Consider the following 23,256-nt stretch of genomic DNA (forward strand, 5'->3'; position numbering starts at 1 on the left):
CCTGAAGACAAAAGAGTCATGGGTTCAATTCTGGCCAAGGGTACATACCTCCATTGCAGTTCGTCCCTGGCCCTGGTCAGGGTCGTGGAAGAGGCAGCCAATTGATGTGTCTCTCTATCTTTCTCTCACTCTCTCCTCTCTCTCTCTCCCCGACCTACTCTTTCTGAAAATATTTGAAAAAATATCCTCAGGTGAGCATTAATAAAAAGATTAATTCAACTACTAGGAGGGGAAATTTTTTTATTTTACTTCAATTTACAAACTTAAACAATTTCTTAGTTGAGACTGTATATTTACAATATATTATACAGTCACAACATACTGCAAACCAAGTAGTATTTAAGACCATAACATTATTTTTGTGTTTAGATAATAAATTTTGAAAATAAAACACGAATATTTAAATGTTTTATTCTCATATTCAGCCAACTACAATTATATTTCAAACTCAATTTTATGACTTCCAGGCATTTGGCTAAAAAACTTATAAATAGCCCAGCCAGTGGGGCTCTGTGGATTGAGTATTGTCCTATGGACTGAGAGGTCTAGCTTTGATTCCCAGTCAGGGCACATGCCCAGGATGCGGGCTCGATCCCCAGCCTAGGGGGCATGCAGGAGGCAGCCTATCAATGTTTCTATCTCTCTCTCCCTTCCTCTCTCTCTAAAATATCAATAAAAACATATTTTGAAAAACTTAAGAATATAATTTGTAAAAATTTATTCAATGAAATTACATGTTATAATAAAGAAAAGACCTATATAATAAATAAGATATAAATATAAAAACTATCTTTCAATAATTAATGTGGAAAATTTCCTAGCACTTTGCCTTGCATCTTGTTCAAAAGAACTTATTGAATAAATAAATCTTACTTGGCAACTTTTTATACTAAAGTGGTATCATTCCGTACACATTTTTGTTTATTATTTTCCAAGGGTCTTTTATGCTATAACTTTTTTATATTTTCTACAGGTTATTTTAGAAGTAGGACACTCATAAAACTCATTAAAGCAACAATGACCAGAAAGTATTAATATTTTGTTCAAATGGAAATGTTCCCTATTTATGAACTATGAGCTTTTAATTATACAATGATTACCTTTAAAAGTTTCAAATAATCTCTCATCATTGTATTAAAGTTCTTTCCAAGAAAAGATAAAAAGCATTTTGAGAATTACGAAACTATTCCTTAAATAAAACATTAGTAAAGTATAATTTCAGAGGACAGTTCACATCACTCAATTAAATAAATTTAAATTTTCAAGAATATGCTAGTAATTATTATCTACCAGGATTCATAAGTGAATTAAATGACCTTATTATAATTAATAAAATACATGTCTTCTTTCTAACAATTAACACCTACATTTTACATAAATGTATTTCCTAATATTTCCAAAAGGGTGTATTTTGTGAAAGAGATAAAAAATAGGGATATTTGGGCTCTGGCCAGTTTGGCTCAGCGGTTAGAGCATTGGCCTGCAGTCCGGAGAGACCCGGGTTCAGTTCCCGCTAAAGGACGTACCTCGGTTGCAGTTTGTCCCTGGCCCTGGTTGGGTTGTGCGGGTGGCAGCCACTCGATGTGTCCCTTTCACGTCAATGTTTCTCTCCCTCTCCATCTCTCTCCCTCCTACTCTGTCTGAACAAAAAAAAAATAGAAAAATGTCCTCGGGTGAGGATAAAAAAAAAAAATAGGGAAATTTGGTCTAAACACTTACAAAATAGTCCTGAGTTCTGTTAGTGTGTCCAGTCAAGGTACTGGGCCTATACAACAAAAAGTAAGTAATCTATATTTTCTTTGTTCTATTAGTTGACTAGAAGTATTTCAGTCACTTAAAATATTTTACTTGTGTGAGAAGTTTTTCCTTTTCTTCATTCTCTTCTGCTGTAAGAGGTTCAGCTCCATCAATCTTTTTTTGTTCCTCTCTTTGAGCCACAGCTGGATTTGGGATATCAGAATTCCTTGGGACCTATATATTCAAAAGATGAGTTATGAGTAAACTGTTGAGAAATTTTAATTAAGGCTATACACACACGTCAAGTTTTAGTTATTTCAACAGCAAACAATATAAAGTCAATACCAGAATGACACATGATCCTCTCCACATTCCTACTGCCATGATATTACCAACATAAAAACCTTAAATGTGCCACATGGTTTTTTACTTTATTTTTTATTGAGTTTATTGGGGTGACGTTGGTTAATAAAACCATACAGGTTTCAAGTGTACAAGTTAATAAAACATCATCTGCACACTGCACTGTGCACGTATCATGCCAAGCAAAGTCTCTTTTAGTCCCCATTTCCCCCTCTTTGCCCACTTCCACACCCCCACCCCTCTTTCCCTCTGGCTATCACCATACTATTGGTTGTGTTATGTGTTATATATACATATATATTTTTTGGTTAATCCATTTTTTTCATGCTGCCCTAAATCCCCTCCCCTATGACAGCTGTCAGTCTATTCTATGTGTCTGTCCTTCTGCTTCTATTTTGTTTGATAAATTATTTTGTTGATTAGAATAGCCAAGATCTGGAAACAGCCCAAGTGCCCATCAGTGGATGACTGGATAAAAAAGCTGTGGTACATTTATACAATGGAATACTATGTAGCTGTAAAAAGAAAGATCTCCTACCCTCTGAGACAGCATGAATGGACCTGAAGATTATTATGCTAAATGAAATAAGCCAGAAAGACAAATACCATGTGATCTCACTAATAGGTGGAATCTAATGAACAAAATAATTTAACAAACAAAATAGAAACAGGACTTCCGGTCAAGATGGCGGCGTAGGGAAATGCAGTATCACGTTCTCCCACAACCACATCCAAGGTACAACAAAACTACAGAACAACCATAATCCAAAACCGCCTGAAATCAAGCTGAATGGAAGTCCTACAACTACGGAATTTTTAAAAAAAAGCAGCTACATCCAGACCGGTAGGAGGGGTGCGGCGGCGGCACGATGGGCTGGTCCCACACCCAAGTGTGGCGGATAAAAATCAGGAGGCTCCCGGGGCTGGGAAGGTCCTTCCTGAGGACTGAGGGGGTCCCCGTCCCACACCAGGTGCCCCGCTCAGGTTTCCAGTGCCAGGAAGAGAATCCCCATAACTTCTGGCTGGAAAAACCAGCAGAAACTGAGGCTCAGGGAAGCTGACCTGGCTGGAGCCACAGGCAGCTCCCTAAAGGGCCCGCGCACGGACTGGTCGGACTCTCTCCCTCTAAGCTCGGAGGGGAGGCAGCTCGAGGGGCACCAGAGAAATACAGGGAAGAACTGAGCTGTTTGGCACTGGAGCGAGGGCTGGAGAGGGGGCTTTCTCGGGGACAAACGTGCTGTAAGAGGCCTTTGTTCCTTTGGTGAGCCCTTCCCTGGGGCGGCAGACAGTCGCCATATCTGGGACTCCAGCAACCTGGCTCACACTGGCAGCCCCGCCCTGCTGACTCCCTGAGGCCCCGCCCCACACAACTTTCAGGCCCACCCAAGCTGTTGCTACTTGCTTAACCATAGGATTGGCCTGTCTTGGATCCTGCATCAGGTTTTTCCTAAATTCTTTCAAACGAGCAGCATCGGGTCTCAGCGAGCCCCATACCTCTCATTAAGTAATACACAGAAACAAACACAGGGAGGCAGCCAAAATGAGGATACAAAGAAACAGGTCCCAAATGAAAGAACAGAACAAAACCCCAAGAAAAGAACTAAATGAAATGGAGATAAGCAACCTAACAGATGCTGAGTTCAAAATACCGCTTATAAGGATGCTCAATGAACTCAGTGAGGGCCTCAAGAGCATAAAAAAGGACCAGTCAGAAATGATCGCTGCACAGTTAGAAACGAAGGAGGCTTTAACTGAAATAAAGAATAATTTACATAGCTTCAATAATAGAGTACGTAAATCCAAGGAGCAAATCATCGATTTGGAATATAAGGAAGCAAAAAACGCCCAATCAGAACAGCAAAAAGAAAAAAGAATCCAAAAAAAATGAGGATAGTGTAAGGAGCCTCTGGGACAACTTCAAGCGTGCCAACATTCGCATCTTGGGGGTGCCAGAAGGAGAAGAGAGAGAACAAGAAATCGAAAACCTGTTTGAAACAATAATGGCAGAAAATTTTCCTAACTTGGTGAAGGAAACAGACATACAAGTCCAGGAAGCACAGAGCGTCCCAAACAAGATGAACCCCAAGAGGCCCACACCAAGACACATCATCATCAAAATGCAAAAGGTTCAAGACAAAGAGAGAATCTTAAAAGCAGCAAGAGAAAGGCAGATAGTTACCTACAAGGGAGTTCCCATTAGGCTGTCAGCTGATTTCTCAAAAGAAACTTTGCAGGCCAGAAGGGAGTGGCAAGAAATATTCAGAGTGATGAAAACCAAGAACCTACAACCAAAATTACTCTATCCTGCAAAGCTGTCATTTAGAATCGATGGACATATAAAAACTTTCCCAGACAAGAAAAAGTTAAAGGAGTTCATCACTACCAAACCGTTATTATATGAAATGATGAAGGGTCTTTTTAAAGAAAAAGATAAAATGTATGAACAAACAAAATGGCAATGAATACATATCTATCAACAATGGAATCTACAAACAAAATGAACAGGAAGAACAGGAACATTCTCATAGATACAAAGAACATTTTGCTGGTTGCCAGTTGGGAAGGGGTTGGGGGAATGGATGAAAAAGGTGAAGGGATTAAGAAACACAAATTCATTGCTAGACTGACAAACCTCAAAGGGAAAGGGGTTGGGGGGGTGAGAAGAAATAAACCAAAGAACTTATATGCATAACCAATGGACACGGACAATAGTTTGGGAAAAGGTGGGAGGGGGGCAGGAGTGGGGAGGAGGGGGTAAATGGGGGAAAATGTGGAACATCTGTAATACATTTTACATCCAACAATAAAGATGTGGAAATAAAAAATAGAAACAGAACCACATGGTATTTTAGAGTTAAAACCCATTGCTAAATGCCACATTATATTCTTGATTTAGTTAAATATATCCTTATATTTTAATATTATAATACATGGTAAAAGCAATAATATCATTTATCCCTATTACCAACATTATACTATAAAATCTCAAGCCCAGAAGAAACAAAGTTTGGCAGTACAAAAAGAGCCCATATTCACCAGGCAATATAGACAGTGGTAGAGAAATGGTAATGCACTTGAATACTGCATCTAATGCTGTGATCAAGTCATCAGGCAAAGGAAAGCAGTGTTTTTATTGCCTGCCAGGATATGGAAGGGAAAGTATCTTCACATAAAATGCTACAAGTCTAGACGTGATAGGATAATGGAGAAGCAAAATATATATATATAATATACAGGGTTAGGCAAAAGTGGGTTTACAGTTGTAAGTATGTGAAAGTTTGTCCGTGTATTATTATTTATTAATTATTGTATTATTTTTCATACAAATAAATGTAAACCTACTTTTGGCCCACCCTGTATATAAGAGGGTAAGGGTAGTAGAGCACACAAACACCTATGATGGGACCCTTAGTCAAAGGAAAAAGACTACAGTAGCAGTGACTAACAGAAATTATATAATTCTGGGTACAGAGCTGTAAATACATTTACAACTAAGGGGAAAAGAGCTCAAGCTGAAAAGACTGAGGACAGAAACTCAGCTCTCCAAGGAAGCAAGCAGTCAGTCACCTTTACCTCAAAACCATAGCCCCAGGATCCCCAGTATGGCACACTGAACATAGAAAACCAGTACGGTTCAGCATTCATTGTATGAAGTGACAAACTAAGTCACTCAGCCCAAAGACTCACACCATGTGCATTTTCAATGATGACGCAGCACACTGATTTAAGAGGGCAGGTACATAACATGTATAGTATATTTTATAGCATTCCATTAAACATGAAAAGAGATGACAGTAAGGCTTCCACTGTTTAGAATGCACACCTATCATAAAGTATTCATTCTCTAGGGGTATCAGATGGTTTTACTACAATCTCATTATAATACATATTTTTTTCTAATTATGATACATATTTCATAGAGATTGAAGCTATATCATTGTAACTTAAAAGTAAATATTTTTAAAACTGTTATATGTAGCAGTGGTTTAAGTACAAAACCTACTAACAGCCCTGGCTCTGGCTGGCTCAGTTGGTTGGGGCATCGACCTATGCACCAAAGGGTGTTGGGTCGATTCCTGATCAGGGCACATGCCCAGGTTGTGGGTTTGATCCCATGCAGGAGGCAACAGGTCAATGTTTCTCTCTCACATCAATGTTTATCTCTCTCTCTCATAATCTCTCTAATATTAAGTTTTTAAAAACCTACTAACAAGGCAGTAAAAAAAGAAATACTGACTCAAAAATGGTGGCGGAGTGAATGGAAGCTACACAGACCATCTCCCAGGACCAAACTGGAATTACAATGAAAATAAAGATAAATCGTCAGGAAAAAGCAACAGAAAAGCAGCTTAGAGGACCACATAACCAGGGACACTGACTCAATCCCGGGTTCTACATACACTGGTTATGTGCAGACATTGTTTGAATTGAACTGCTTACAGTAAGCTCAATGTAGTTTGGGCAGCACTCCTGGGAACCTCTCCATCAAGGAATGACTCAGGAATCCAGGCTTCTCCTATACCAGGACTCTGCCATCATGGAGAATTTTGCTTCCAGCCACAAGGACAGATGAGAGAGATGCGAAAACTGAACCTGAGAGGATTCCAAACTGGAGGCGGAATAAAAGGAAGGTACACAGACCATCTCCCAGGACAAAACTGGAATTACAACTAAACATAGACAAATCTACAGGAAAAAGCAACAGAAAAGCAGCTTGCAAGGACCATATAACCAGAGACACTGACTTGATGCTGGTAGGATTGCGAAGGCACGAGAGGGGAGCAGGGAGCTCACATAGAACAGTAGTCTTAGCTGTGAACAGTGCCCTCGGGTTAAAGTCCCAAGTGGCTCCGCACTGTGGAGAAGCTAAAATAGCCACAGCCACTCACCTTGAGCTCCGGCAGAAAGAGGGCAGACTGGACTGGAACTGTGTGGGGAAACTCGGGATTTGGAGGGTGCTCAGAGCTTTTGCTGAGTTGCAGCCACGCAGGACAGTGGCCATCTTGATCCTTCCCAGGGCTCTGGGGAGAGGCAGCAGCCCCTCCCTTGGAGATTCAACCCCACCCTGTGGGCCACTGAAATGCAAATTGAGGCTTACTAACAACCAGCATCTGCCCAACCCTCGGAAAATCCCCTTACGCTGACAACCTGAGGAAGTTTTTCAATCAACTGACAACCCAAAACTCTTCAAGTAACCTCACTACTAGCCTCCAGACAAAAAGCTAGAGGATAACAGTACCATTCCTGGGCTAGGAAATCTAACCAGGAAAATAAGACTTGACAGTGGTGTTTAATGTGGGTCCTCCCTTGCTCATCTAAACCCAGGAGAGGAAGTCACAAACAGCAGAACACCAACACCCACAGGGAAAACTTGGCAGGCTCCAAAGCCCACTGTGATAGACAATATGATGAAACACAGAAACAAAAGCCAAATGAAATAACAACAGACCTCCACCAAAGATGAGATCAATGTACAGCAGATAGGCAGGTTAACAAAGGTAGAATTCAGAGCCATGATGTTGAGGAAGCTCAACAGCATGATTAAGGACAGAGAGATGCTGAAAATCAACCAACTGGAAATTAAAAACCACCAAGAAGAGATCAAGAATGACATATCGGAAATAAAGAACATTGGAAGGTCTAAACAGAGAGTAGAGGAAGCTGAGAACCGGATCCGTGAATTAGAAGACAGGGTAGAAAAATCAACCAATCAGGAAACCAAATAGAAAAAACGATTAAAAAAACAGGAAAACAACTTAAGACAACTGTGGGACTACTGTAAACGTAATATTTTCGCATCATAAGAGTCCCCGAAGAAGAAGAAAATGAGCAAGGGTTAGAGAATATATTTAAAGAAAACTTCCCTAATTTGGTGAAAGAAGAAGGCATTCAAGTTCAAGAAGCACAGAGAGCTCCAAGAAACAATAACTCAAACAGGCCCACACCAAGACACATAGTAATTAAAATGCAAAAAATTAAAGACAAAGAGAGAATCCTAAAAGCAGCAAGAGATAAGCAACAGGTTGCCTACAAAAAAACCCATAAGGGTCTCAGCTGACTTCTCACAAGAAACACTACAGGCCAGAAGGGAAATGGCATGAAGTAATCAAGGTCATGAAAAACAAGGATCTGAATCCTAGACTACTCTACCCAGCAAGGCTGTCATTCAAAATAGAAGGTCAAATAAAGAGCTTCCCATACCAAAAAATAAAGGCTAAGGTAATACATTAGCACCAAACAACCACTACAAGAAATGTTAAAAGGACTGCTGTATTAGTAGAAACAAAGAGCTTGTTTTAAGAAAAGATAAACAAGATTGATGGACCCTTAGCTAGACTCACCAAGAAAAACAGAGAGAGAGAACCCAAATACACAAAATCAGAAATGAAAGAGAAGTAACAACCAACACCACAGAAATACAAAAGATCGTTAACAACTACTATGAACAATAACATGGCAACAAATTCGACAATCTAAGCGAAATGGACAAATTTCTAGAAACACATACTCTCCCAAAACTGGACCGGGAAGAGATACAAAAATTGAACAGACCAATAACAACTAAGGAAATTGAAGAAGTAATCAAGAATCTCCAAGAAAACAAAAGCCCAGGCCCAGATGGCTTCACGGGGGAGTATTACCAAACATTCAAAAAAGAACTAACATCCATTCTCCTCAAACTACTTCAAAAAATTCAAGAAGAAGGAAGACTTCCAAACTCGTTTTATGAGGCCAGCATAGTTCTAATTCCAAAACCAGAAAAGGACACTACAAAGAAAGAAAACTACAAGCCAATATGCCTGATAAACATAGACGCCAAAATTCTGAACAAAATACTAGCAAATCGGATCCAGCAATACATCAAAAAAATTATTCACCATGACCAAGGGGAATTCACCCCAGGTATGCAAGGCTCGTACAATATTGGCAAATCAATAAATGTGATATAAAACATAAACAAAATGAAGAATAGAAACAACATGATCATATCAATAGATGCCAAAAAGCATTTGACAAAATTCAACATCCATTTCTGATAAAAACGCTCAGCAATGTGGGAATAGAGGAATCATATCTTGACATAATAAAGGCCATATATGAAAGACCTACAGCCAACATCATACTCAATGGGCAGAAACTAAAAACATTTCCCTTAAGAACAGGAACAAGACAGGGATGCCCACTTTCGCCACTCTTATTTAACATAGTACTGGAAGTCTTAGCCACAGCAATCAGACAGGAAGAAAAGATAAAAGGGATCCAAATTGGAAAGGACAAAGTGAAACTGTCATTATTTGCAGATGGCATGATATTATACATAGAAAACCCTAAAGACTCCATCAAAAATCTACTAGACTTAATAAATGAATTCAGCAAAGTAGCAGGATCCAAAATTAACATCAGGAAACCCATGGCATACTTATACACCAATGATGAATTCACAGAAAGAGAAACTGAAACATCAATCCCATTTTCCATTGCGGCAAAAAAAATTAAGATAACAGAAATAACCTTAACCAAAGAAGTAAAGGACCTATTTGTAGAAAACTACAGGACATTGAAAAAAGAAATAGAGGAAGATATAAAAAAAAGTGGAAGCACATACCTAGTTCATGGATTGGAAGAATTAACATTGTTAAAATGTCCATATTACCCGAAGCAATCTATAGATTCAATCCAATCCCTATCAAAATACCAACAACATATTTCACAGAACTAGAACAAATACTTCAAAAGTTCATATGGAACCAAAAAAGTCCCCGAATAGCCACAGCAATTTTGAAAAAGAAGGACAAAGTAGGTGGGATCACAATACCGGATATCAGGTTATACTACAAAGCGACTGTAATCAAAACAGCCTGGTACTGGCACAAGAATAGGCATATAGACCAGTGGAACAGAACAGAGAACCCAGAAATGGACCCAAGGCAATATGCTCAATTAATATTTGACAAAGGTGGCAAGAGCATACAGTGGAGTAAAGACAGCCTCTTTAATAAACTGTGTTGGGAAAATTGGACAGCTACATGAAAAAACAACGAAACTAGACTTATCAACTTATACCATACACAAGAATAAACTCAAAATGGATAAAAGACTTCAATGTGACCCATGAATCCTAAAAATTCTAGAAGAAAATGTAGGCAACAAAATATTGGACATCATATGCAGCAGAATTTTCACTGATGCATCACCTAAGGCAACAGGAACACAGGAGAAAATGAACATATGCGACTACATCAAACTAAAAAGCTTCTGCACAGCCAAAGAAATAACCATCAAAATGGAAAGGCAACCCACAGTATGGGAGAACATCATTGCCAATGATACATCGGATAAGGGGTTAATTTCCAAAATATATAGAGTACTCATACAACTCAACAAAAGGAAGACAAAGAACCCAAGTAAAAAATGGGCAGAGGAGCTGAATAGATACCTCTCCAAACAGGACATACAAATGGCCAAGAGACATATGAAGAAATGCTCAACGTCACTAATCATTAGAGAGATGCAAATAAAAACAACAATGAGGTATCACCTCACACCTGTCAGAATGGCCGCCATCAACAAATCATCAAACAAGTATTGGCGAGGGTGTGGAGAAAAGGGGACTCTAGTGCACTGCTGGTGGGAATGCAGACTGGTGCAGCCACTATGGAAAACAATATGGTGCTACCTCAAAAAATTAAAAATTAAACTTCCATTTGACCCAGTGATCCCGCTTCTAGGAATATACCCTAAGAAGCCTGAAACACCAATCAGAAAGAATATATGGGGCCCCATGTTCATAGCAGCACTATTTACAACAGCTAAGATCTGGAAACAGCCCAAGTGTCCATCATTAGACAAATGGATAAAAAAGCTGTGGTACATATGCACAATGGAGTACTATGCAGCTGTAAGAAAGACAGATCTCTTATCCTTTGAGACAATATGGAGGGACCTGGAAAGTATTATCGTAAATGAAACAAGCCAAGCAGAAAAAGACAATACCACATAATCTCACTTATAGATGGAATATAATGAACATAACAGTCTGAGGAATATGGTAGACCCAGAAACATGGAAGTAGGGTACAGACTGACAACCCTCAGAAGAAGGTGTGGTGGGGAGTGGGAAGAGATAAATCACATAACTTATATGCATGTATACATAACCAATGGACATCGACAACAAAACCGGGGATGGGGTGGGGGGGATGGGGAGGAAGGTGTCAATGCGGTAAAAAAGGAAAAACATCTGTAACAAAAATAAAATTAAAAAAATTAAAAAAATAAATATAAATAAATAACATAACATAAAATATATTTGTGATACATCTAAAAATGAATAAATAAAAAGCAGCCAAAAAAACATTAAAAACTGAACTTCCATTTGACCCAGTGATTCCACTTCTAGGAATATACCCTAAGAAGCCTGAAACACTAATCAGAAAGAATATATGTACCCCCATGTTTGTAGCAGCACTATTTACAATAGCTTAGATCTGGAAACAGCCCAAGTGTCGATCAGTAGACCAATGGATAAAAAAGCTGTGGTACATATACACAATGGAGTACATATGCAGCTGTAAGAACGAAAGATCTCTTATCCTTTGAGATGACATGGAAAGTATTATCCTAAGTGAAACAAGCCAAGCAGAAAAAGACAAATACCACATGATCTCACTTATATATGGAATATAATGTACATAACAGTCTGAGGAATGGGGTAGACCCAGAAACATGGAAGTAGGGTACAGCCTGACAACCCTCAGAAGAGGGGGTGGTGTGGGTGGTGGGAAGAAATAAATCACAGAACTTATATGCATGTATGCATAACCAATGGACATGAACAACAAAGCCGGGGACGGGGCAGGGTGGGGATGGGGAGGAGGGTGTCAATGGGGTAAAAAAGGAGAAACATCTGTAACAAAAATAATATTTAAAAAATTAAAAATAAATTTTTAAAAAAAGTAATACTGGAAAAGCCAGACTGATATATAATCAATACCAGGTAATCAAATTATTAAGTACTGACTAAACCTTTATTATGTCCATAGCACTATGATAAGTATTCATTGAAATAAAAAAGAAGTGAACATGATCCTTGCCCACAGGGAGCTCACAAGCTAGTTGTGAAGTTTTGAGCTGTACCTTAAGAACTCTAAGAATTCAGGGAGACGCAGAGAAGGGAAAGAATAGTCTAGGTGGGAGCAGTATGGGAACACGTAGGGTTTAGTCGAAAACGGATAAGAAACAAGGTCAGGTGGAGACAGATTCAGAAAGTCTTTTGAAACTACACAGTACGCAACAGCAAGCCACTGGAGAATTTTTTTAAAAAAAGGAATAGAGTGTCAAATCATAGTGTTTTTACCTTGTGCTAGATGAAGTGGGGAAGTGACTAGAGGCAAGAGAACCAACTAAACTCTTGTAATATAGAAATGAGGTATGATAACTTGGCCTTGGATAATAGCAAAAGGAAATGAACAAAAAGAAGGTGTATTTTTTTGAAAGCATAAATAAAAAATGTAATCCATTGGTAAGCAAGATTAAAAATAAATGTTTTCAATAGCTAAATTCAATTTTTAAGTTACAGACACACCAACAATTTCATTTCTAATTATTTACCCAAAGAAAGGAAACACATCTATACAAAGACTTTTACAAGTATGTTCACAGAAGCTTTATTCATAATAGCCAAAAACCAGAAAACAGATCAGATGTCCATCAACAAAAGAATGAATAAGCAAACTATAGTATATCTTTACAATGGAGTAGTACTCATCAAAAAAATTGAAAATGAGTGAAGCTCTGATAATGGGACAACATGAATGGATCTCAAAAACAGGTGGTAACTGAAACAGTCTTACACATAATGTATAATTCCATTTATGTAAAATTCTAGAACCAAAATATCTAATCTATGGAGGAAAATAGTATCAGAACAGTGGCTGTCTCTGAGGACTGGGTCTGAGGATTGACTGGGAAGAGGCACCTTCTGGAGTGACTGCAATGTTCCATATCTTTGTAAATGTAAATGTAAGCAGTTGTCAAAATACATCAAATGAGGCCAGCCGGTGTGGCTCAGTGGACTGAATGTCATCCCTTGGACTGAGAGGTCTGGATTTGATTCCTGGTCAGGGCACACAGGCTTGATACCCAGCAGGGGGCATGCAGGAGGTAGCCAATCAATGTATCTCTCTTACATTGATGTTTCTATCCCTCTCCCTCTCCCTTCCTCTCTCTCTAAAAAAAAAAAAAAAAAAATCAATAAAATACATCAAATGATACATTTAGATTTATACACATTCACTGTATGTAATTTTTAAAGATAAAAAGCCTTTTTTTATAGAGAGGGGAAGAGAGAGAGGGAAGGAGAGTGAGGGAGGAGGAGGAAGGAGAGAGAGAGAGAGACAGAGGGAGAGAGGAAGAAACATCATCAATATGAGAAAAAAAACATGGATTGGTTGCCTCCTGCACTCACTCCGAACAGGGATCAAACCCACAACCTGGGAATATGTCATGACCAGAAATCAAATCCAACACTTTTTGGTGTACGGGATGATGCTCCAACCAACTGAGCCACACCGGTCAGAGCTCACTGCATGTAAATTTTACCTTAAAAAAGAATCAAATAAATATTGAACTCTGGCTAATGATATGCATGTTGAAGTGCTCCTAGGTGAAATATACTTACTTATGTCTGCAAGTCTGAAATGCATGAAAAGATGAGATGGATAAGGAGGTCAATCAGGGGAAAAAAGGGGAAACATCTATAATGCTTTCAAGAATAAAGATAAAAGAAAAGAAAAGATGGATATCCATTTGATAAAAGACTGTATGTAGAACTGGACAAATAAATAGGTAATAAAGCAAATATAGTAAGATTTAAACTGGAAAATATATGTGGTATTCAAATATATGAGTGTTCATTGTACAACTACTTCAACATTTTTGTATGTTTGAAAATTTTTCATGATAAAATGTTTTAAAAAATTACAAACCTAGTTTTAAAAGTTTAATAGCCCCCTTAAATTGCTGGCATGTGAAATTATTTTGGCCTCAATTTTTTATTGAGAAAAAACTCTTTAATCATAAGATATTTCTCTATCAAATTCCTTCAAAATGTTTATATCTAACAAACCATATTTTAACCAAATAAAATAGTTCATAAGCATCTAATTTTATCATGGAAAATGAAAATCACCGGGAGTTCTGAAGAAGGCGGCGTAGGTAACCTCAGTATGGCATCCTCCCACAACCACATCAAAATTACAACAGAACTACAACACAACCATCATTCAGAACCGCCTGAAATCAAGCTTAATGGAAGTCCTACAACTACGAAATTAAAGAAGCTGCCACATCGAGACTGGTAGAAGGGTGGAGGCATGGACAGGCTGGTGACTCTATCCTGCAAAGCTATCATTTAGAATCGATGGCCATATCAAGAGTTTCCCAGACACAAAAAAGCTAAAGAAATTCATCACCACCAAACCAGTATTATATGAAATGTTGAAGGGTCTTCTTGAAGGCGAAGAAGAACAAAAATATGAACAATAAAATGGCAATTAATACATATCTATCAACAATTGAATGCACAAACAAAATGAGCAAGCAAAACAAAAACAGACTCATAGATACAGAGAATTTTTTGTTGCTTGCCAGATGGGTGGGGACAGGGAGGTTGGGTGAAAAAGATGAAGAAATTAAGAAGTACAGATTGGTTGTTAAACTGATGAACCTCAAAGGGAAAGGGGGAGGGAGGGTGGGATGAGATAAACCAAAGAACTTCTATGCATAGATCCACAACCAATGGACACCGACAATAGTGTAGGGAAGGCAGGAGGGAGCAGGAATGGGGAGGAGGGGGTCAATGGTGACAAAAGGGAGAACCATCTGTAATATATTCAACAATAAAGATGAGTTTTAAAAAAAAAGAAAAAGAAAAATCGATGAGAGAGAACATTGATTGGCCACCTCTTGAATACCCCCCACTGGGGTTTTGGCCCACAGCCTGGGTATGTGCCCTGACCAGGAATCTAACCGGCGACCTCTTGGGGTATGGGTCAGCGCTCAACCACTGAGCCACACCGGCTGGGCATTCATTTCATATTTAAATTTCCCAATTATATAAAAATGTAGTTTTACAGTTAATTTGTTTGAATCAGATACTTTAAAAAGAGAAGTTTAGTACTGATTTTTCAAAGTCCATGTATATTTCTAATGAAGAATTAAATACTGTGTTTCATAGTGAAAAAAAAAGAAATAAAATGGAAATTACCCACACAAAATAAACTCTTTATTCCTACATAGATATTCCTACACAATACTAAAACTTTCCCCCCTGAACTTTAATGAGAACAAAATCAGAATATTATATCATACCATTAGATTTTAGGATCCACTGCAGACTACTTGGTCCATAACCACTGATCATATTTTTAATAAGTAAAATTTTAGAATGTCTTCATCAATGTCACATTTAATATTTTAATTCTAGAAATTATTCAAATACATACTTGCTAAATTTTTTAGATTTTTTTAGAAATGACGCAAGTTCCTAAAGTCCTGTATCTCCTACCAAAAAGTCTCCTTTTTAATGTATGTCATTTTTAAAAGGTATTCATTTTTACCCCATGAGGTTCTTATCAGCATTAAGCTTCCTGGAGTCATTTAAAAGTGCTATATATTAGTTAAGTACAAAAATTATGGACCAATCGTACTAACCAGATACATCAAAGGTCTCAAGTACTCACACTGTCATTTTTACTGATGGACCTCAGCAACACTTAATATAACCACAATATATAGAAAGCTACCTTTCAAAAGAAAGCATTTCAATACTAGTCAGACCCTAAGGAATTTGCACTTAAAATCTGTGTTTAATAGAGAAGTGAAAAAAAAAAATTTTGGTCTTGTTTCTTAGAAGGTGTTTTAGCAAGCATTTCATAGAAATATGAAATACTGAATTAAATGTGACAGCACAGAAAATGAAAGCAGTAACCTGAAATCAGCTCACTACATTTTAGTTCTCTCACTGGAAAACAGGTGGCTCACATTACCAAAACTCACAAAGATTATAGAACTTCCTCCATTTGTCAAATGTTTACATCCATCCTTAAAGATCTCTTTTTATTGAGGATGTTAGAAAGCTCTACAGCTTTCTCTTCAGTTTCAAATGTCAAAACTCTTTCACTCCATGTCTTAGATTCAACAGAATTTCTAAATACTCTGGATTTTTATCCTGCAATTGAAATTTCAATTAATTTTCAATAAGTCATCTCTTTCAATGTAAAGAGTTTTGTGAACAAGTAATTAAATGCATTAAGTAACCCCTTTAATTGCAAGAGCAATGAAGCTTCTGAATGTCTAACTTGTCAAAGCTTAGACAGCAGGGAGAATTGGTACATATGCACTGCTATCCACCAAGTGGTTAGGGCAAAATAAACCTGTATTTCACTCAGCCTCAAATAAAGCAAAACTCCTTTAACTTCAGATTTTATCAGCAACATTGCTATGACCTTGTTGTGCTGAATTTGAGGGGAGTGTGGGAGAACAAAATAGAAAATAAAAATTCAAGCAAGCAGACCCTCAAGAAAAGATGCTCTCACTCAACTGCTTCAAAACTATTGAGTCCCTCACTAGCCCCACCCCAAATCACTACAGAATAAGACTATGAGGACTCAAAATGGACAAAACAGTGCCATGCACCACAGTGCCCCCAGCTACAGACCACAACCTCTCTCCCTTAGGTTAACAATCATTTAAGCAGAAAAGGGGGAAGGAGTCCCCTTTTGAGACCTTAACTGTGTGTAGAGAATACTAGGTAATTGTGCTATAGTAGTTCTGTTCATCTGAGAATAAACTATATCGCTCTGTTCACCTGTGGCTCTGTTGACTTTTCTGGAGGTATGAGGAGGGAATCAATGCTGGTTATCCATGAAAAGATAGGTCTAACAGTTATCAATATCACATTGTCCTTAAAAGGAAGCTTTTGCAGATAATTAACATGTACTCTTCTGTCTGTACTCTGAACTCAAACATGAAACCTACCAAATTAAAGCACCCACCATAGCTCAGGTCTGTAGCTTCTGGTAAAAAATGAAAGAGAAAAGGAACCAATAGCCAGAAAGCATTCTTATCTATCTTATAAATCCTCAGCTACAGGTGCAAACAGAGGACCAAGGCAAGTCTTTTTTTTTTTTAATCCTCACCGGAGGATATCTTTTTTTATATTTATCTCCAAACAGAGCAGGAGGGAGAGAGAGAGAAACATCGATATGAGAGAAATACATCGATTGGTTGCCACCCGCACAACCCCAACCAGGGCCGGGTATGAACCGCAACCGAGGCATATGCCCTTGGCCAGAATCAAACCCGTGACTCTTTGGTCCGTAGGCCAACACCCTAACCGCTGAGCCAAACAGGCCAGGGCAAGGTAAGTCTTAAGACAGTACAGAAGCAATTCAGGATGGGGCTGAAGAGAGTACAGGCTAAGAATAAAGTGGTAGAGAATCATTCCCCTTCCCTTCCTCCATCACCTCCTCCACCACCATCTTCTCTCATCTTCACACTTCAACAGCTCCCTGGCTGATTTCCCTGGAAAAACTCATCATTCTGTGTGTTGCAGCCAGAGTGATCTTTTAAAAGTGTAAATCTGATCATACTCTACCACTTACTTATAAGTTGTTTGACCTTTACCAAATTATTCAGGGCAAATTAATCAACCTCTCTATGCATCAGTTTCCCCATCTGTAAAATAAGGATGCAGTTCCAGGGCTATTATGAGAATAATGAGCTAATCTTTTTAAAGAACTGGGAACAGTATGCATCACAAGTAAGGACTAAATACGTAGCTATTATTATTTCACCACCCAGCCACCCTTCTGTCTTAAAAATCTCAATGGTTTTCCTTTGCTCTAAAGCTAAAGTACAACCTCATTAATAATGACCAATAATGGCTCCACAAGATCCAATTCCACCTGCTTGCCAGCTGCATCTCAAGTCAGTCTCCTCCTCACTGGCCTTCTTTCAGTTTCTGAAGGGGCAATCCTCCTTCCTACTACAACACCTTTGCAGCTATGGTTCCACTACCTGAGCTTTTCTCTCCCACACTGCAATTGGCTAATTCTTATGCATCTCTCTGATTTCAGCTTGAATGACCCTTCCTTGATTTTGCAGTCCACATTACATATCCTTGTTATGCTCCCTTGTAACACCCTGCATAAGCACTAAAACACACAAATAACAATGTCATTACTCTGTGGTATCTGCTTAATGTCTGTCTCTATTAGAATTACGTTCCATACACTGAGGGACCTTGTCCCTCTTACTCACTGCTTTGTCACCAGTGCTTGACATAGAACCTGACATGAAGGAGTACTCAATAAATATGTATTAATTTTTTTAAAAACCCTCCTCTCAATCATTCTCCCTGTCCTGCCACTTCTTTCTGGAAGGTGAAGAAGAGAAAATATAATAAGGAACAATGGCATGAATTCCATGTCATCTTCTCTCTACTCATTCTTATACCTTCCTCCTTCCTATCCCCCTTTGCAGCTGTCTCTTCATTCCTCCCTCTTCTAAGGTTTCCTCTCTCCTCCATCTCCTTCCAGTTGGCCACCACCCAACCAGTCATTGTGAGACCTCACTCTTAACCACCAACTGCCTGTAATGGAAAGCACTGATGACATTAAAACCAGAACTATGGAGAGAATGGTGGGCACTGTATTATCACAGGGAACAGATTTTCAATATCTAAAAAGAAGGAGCATACAGTTCTATCAGCAAATATTTTTTTATTGCTACTTCTTGATTACCACTTGGCTCACTTCCCCAAATAACATGTCATACCACCATGAACACAGTCCTTATTTAGGGCTGCAGGAAGAAGCAGGGTTATGTCACATGCAGAAATAGGCCAGAATGTCTGAACGGAAAGAATATAGCATTTGAACACTGAGAACTTGAGTTTGGCACCAGCACCCTTGGCAATTCTGTTAACCATGTGACCCTGAACAAGTCATAACAATACCTTTTTTATAAGGTTGTTAGTAATCAAATGAAACATGAGGTCTATCATCAACAATTAATTTTTCTTTCAAGTAAAAAATAATGATTTAAACATGAAATTTTTATAATTCTTAGTGGGATAGTATATATATTTGTTTACCTCATGAAATAGTATTAACTACTTTATTAATTTTATTATTTTTATTTCACATTTTGTACCTATAACTTGCCTATTTCTCTTGGCATATTACCATTTTCACTTTCTTTGAAGCAGTTTTAAGCCTGGTCTGAATGTTCAACCACCGTTACTGTAATCTTCTACAACTTCCTAAGAATGATTTTATCTAGTTCTGTTGGTTAAATACATTCAAATTTAATCACATTTCCCTAACCAAATTATAACTACTTATATTCACCTTTAGTTTCTCATTCCTATTTATATATATTTAAAGTTTGATACATAAAGAGCAAGCAAAGCTTTTTTTTTATTCTGTTTCGAATCCCACACTGCAATAACAGTAGAAACACTCTAGAGAACTACTCTAGTTCCAAAATATAAATGAAGGAACAAAATACTTTACATACATGGAGCTTTTCTAGGCACATTACATCTAATCAAAATAACTAGTCATAGTTCTACTTTTGTTAAAAGTTCACAAAATAAATTTTAAAACACAGCTTACAATTCATAAAACTAAAAATTTTATAAAATTACAATAGTGTTAATTTTTTTATAATTTCATTTATACCACTGGTTATTATACTTATGGCCATCCTTTTTCATTCACTAGGAAGTTAATTTCAATATTCAGAAATAAGCTGGTATGCTTAATCTCTCAATGTGATAGATTTAGTGTGACAAATATTAAATGTCACTCACAAAAATGGGTTCCTATCTACCTATGTAAATAAGAATTTTGAATTCCAAAAGATCATTTTTAAATGTTGTAATTCACACCTAAGTGACCACAGTCTACTAGTCACCAATAGGGCTCTCTCACCAACCTTGAGCAATAAACTCAAAAATACCATTTCTTGTTCATATTAAAGAAAATGATCAAACCTTCCTATCATCTATCATACATTCACTTCTAACTAATCACATACCTACTGTTCTTTCTATACATTCTTTAACAACTCAAACACCTAGCATTATTAAAATAATATGTTATTTTAACTTTTTAAATACTGGATAATTCTCCATTAATCTCATGTAGTGATGATCCTACTGGTGATTCAGTAAGTTTGATGCTTTACTTCTACTTAAACCTCTTTGGTTTTAAAAACATCACTATTTTGATTTACTCTTACATACTCTCAAGTTAAAATGAAATACCTTCTAGTCTAGCTTAATAGGTTATATTAGCTTAAAAGATTACATTACACTAGTCTAAAAAATAGAAATTTTACCTTATAGCCTATTGTCTTCCTATAATAAAGAATTTCCTTCTCCAGGAGCTCAAATAAATGTGGTGGGAAAAACTGAAAATCCTGAACATTTGGCTGCTTTGAAGGTCGTGGAGCCTGTGGGGGGAAAAAATGCATTGCGCACACACACACACACACACACACACACACAGACACACACATATTTTTTTCAGTACATAAAGTGAACATACTTATCTTTTACTATCTGTTTTATATCTAGAAAACTAAATACAATGAAATCTATTGATATGACTGGGCCATTTCAAGTACTTTTCTGTATTATTGCTATATTTTAGGGACTGTGATTTAGTTCTAATATAAGTAAATCTGATTCACAGACCATGTTACAAAAGAATTCTGCTGTAGGACATAAAAACTTGCTTCATACTGTTTTTTTTTTTTTACCTTTGGAACCTTTGGCTCGCTGACACGTAAAGCCTCTCTAAAGTAGGCATCCACTGCATAGTTTGCTTTGCGTTCTCGTTTAGGAGGTTCAATCCATTCCACCATCCCAAGCTATACATAACAAACAAGAATGAGGAGTTTAATTATTCCAAACTGTTTTATATAAATCAAGCACAACAAGGTTGCAGAAGCATTAGAAAACCAAATCCCTTAGAAGAATCAAAACTTACTTTTTATAAGTTATAATTTTGCATCCCAAGTACCAAAACCTTACCCTGTACAAGTTTAGGTGCAAGGACGGTTTTTATTCTTTTAAGTTTAAAACTTGGTTCTTCCTTAGTAATTGAGAAGAATTTGCACAATCTGGTTAGTATTTTATGCCTAATAAATAAATACAGGGTGGAATAAAGCAGTTTTACAGTTATGAGTATGTGAAACATAAGAGTTCATTCTTATATTATTTCTTTATTATCGTATTATCTTTCATATGAACAACTGTACACCTACTTTTCCCCCACCCTATAGTATCTACTAAAGAAATCAGACTAACATGGATTCTGGTGACTGTATTAAGTGTATGAATTAGAAAATAGCTGAAAGGGATAAATGATGAATATCAATATGACAGGTACATATCCTTTAAAATTAAGAAAAAGTTTTAAATGAGACCTCTTGGTAAGGTTGCTGTGGAAAAAGTCAGTGAAATCAAAATGACCTGAATTTGAAACCAAGTTCTGCCACTTTACCAGTTGTATTGCTTTGGAAAAAAATTTTTTTTTCATCTGTAAAATGGGAATAATAATATCTACCTTAAAGATTAAGTGTGACCATATATGTGAAAGCATTAGGTAAATTGCCAAGATTTCAACATAAGTTCTTATTAAACATCTAAAGTGGGGTAAACAGTAATTTGGTAGCATTATAAAAGTTTACCCCAATATCAGCTAGAAAATATAACTTAGAAATAAGTAGATAAAACTGACAATACAAAGTTCTGGAGTCTATAAAAATGGTTTCCTTGTTCAGACATTTTTCTTGATCTCACAGTGCCTAGTCTAGTGCCTTTACATAAAAGTATTATTGCTATATTTTAGGGACTATGATTTAGTACTAATATAAGTAAATCTGATTCACAGACCATATTACAAAAGAATTCTGCTGTAAGACATAAAAACTTGCTTCATACTGTTTTTTTAACCCTGCGAACCTTTGGCTCGCTGACACGTAAAGCCCTCTAAAGTAGGCATCCACTGCATAGTTTGCTTTGCGTTCTTGTTTAGGAGGTTCAATCCATTCCACCATCCCAAACTATACATAACAAAGAAGGTCATTATTCTACAACTAATGGTCCCACTCTATTTGATCTTATCTAAAGGTTGAGTTCCAATGTTGGTATTATATTTAAAGAGTGGATGGTAAACTAAGATGAGTAGGATAGTTAGAGATCTACAAACTGTCATAGTGTCCAGAGAAGTAAAGACTAAAGACAGACATAATGGTGGCATCCACATTAAGTAAAAGTCTATCAAACAGAAAAGGGCACAATTCTTCAATGATTCATAAGATTAAAAACAGCACAGAAATTCACAGGAAAGTAGAAAGCTACTCAGTATAATTTAACAATTATATCTTAAATACCTACTATATTATTTGCAAGTCAGTGTCAAGGATACAAACATGAATAAAATAATCTCTTCCATTAAGGAGCTTATAAATCAAATAAGAAATTTTCTGAGAATCAGAGAATATAAAACAATGAAATGAACTATCCGAAAAGGAATAGGATTCCCAACATTACTATATTCACAGGCTGGATAACTTTCCAAGATGCTACCGTCTTCTTAATTACAAAAAAGATTGGAGTAAATAAGTTTTAAGATCTCTTTTAACTCTAGACTTATGAGATATAAATAGTATAATGTGAATTTATATAAAATGAGAAATACACAGAGCAGTGAAATGAGTTTTGGTTTTCTTCCCCTCAGATGGATTAATGTGAGGTAATAGTATTTTATAAATTACCAATATTTTATTTGTCTCAATTGGGGTGAAAAAAATCAATAATAATTTAAATTAGAACATTCAAAGAAGATTTAATACGCATTCTCCTCAAACTATTCCAAAAAATCCAGGAAGACAGAATACTTCCAAACTCATTTTATGAGGCCAGCATAATCCTAATTCCAAAACCAGATAAAGTCACTATGAAGAAAGAAAACTACAGGCCAATATCCCTGATGAACATAGATGCCAAAATCCTGAACAAAATATTAGCAAATAGGATCCAGCAATATAACAAAAAGATTATTCATTATGACCAAGTGAG

The 23,256-nt window shown here is 37.0% G+C and overlaps 1 protein-coding gene across 5 annotated transcripts in view; it reads right to left on the minus strand.

Moving 5' to 3' along the window:
* SMARCA1 (SWI/SNF related, matrix associated, actin dependent regulator of chromatin, subfamily a, member 1) overlaps positions 1 to 23,256 on the minus strand; it is a 118,020-nt gene that overhangs the window by 49,562 nt on the left and 45,202 nt on the right. For 4 of the 5 annotated variants that reach the window (XM_036270587.1, XM_036270586.1, XM_036270589.1 and 1 more), the window contains 3 exons: positions 20,931 to 21,041; positions 20,508 to 20,621; positions 1,849 to 1,971 (listed from right to left, as the gene is read on the minus strand). In XM_036270587.1, coding sequence (XP_036126480.1) covers positions 1,849 to 1,971; positions 20,508 to 20,621; positions 20,931 to 21,041 — 348 coding nt within the window. The remainder of the gene's footprint in view (positions 1 to 1,848; positions 1,972 to 20,507; positions 20,622 to 20,930; positions 21,042 to 23,256) is intronic. The other variant, XM_036270590.1, reaches the window with a different exon arrangement.

This window comes from Molossus molossus, unplaced genomic scaffold, assembly GCF_014108415.1.
Source record: "Molossus molossus isolate mMolMol1 unplaced genomic scaffold, mMolMol1.p scaffold_m16_p_2, whole genome shotgun sequence".
NCBI classification, from domain to species: domain Eukaryota; kingdom Metazoa; phylum Chordata; class Mammalia; order Chiroptera; family Molossidae; genus Molossus; species Molossus molossus.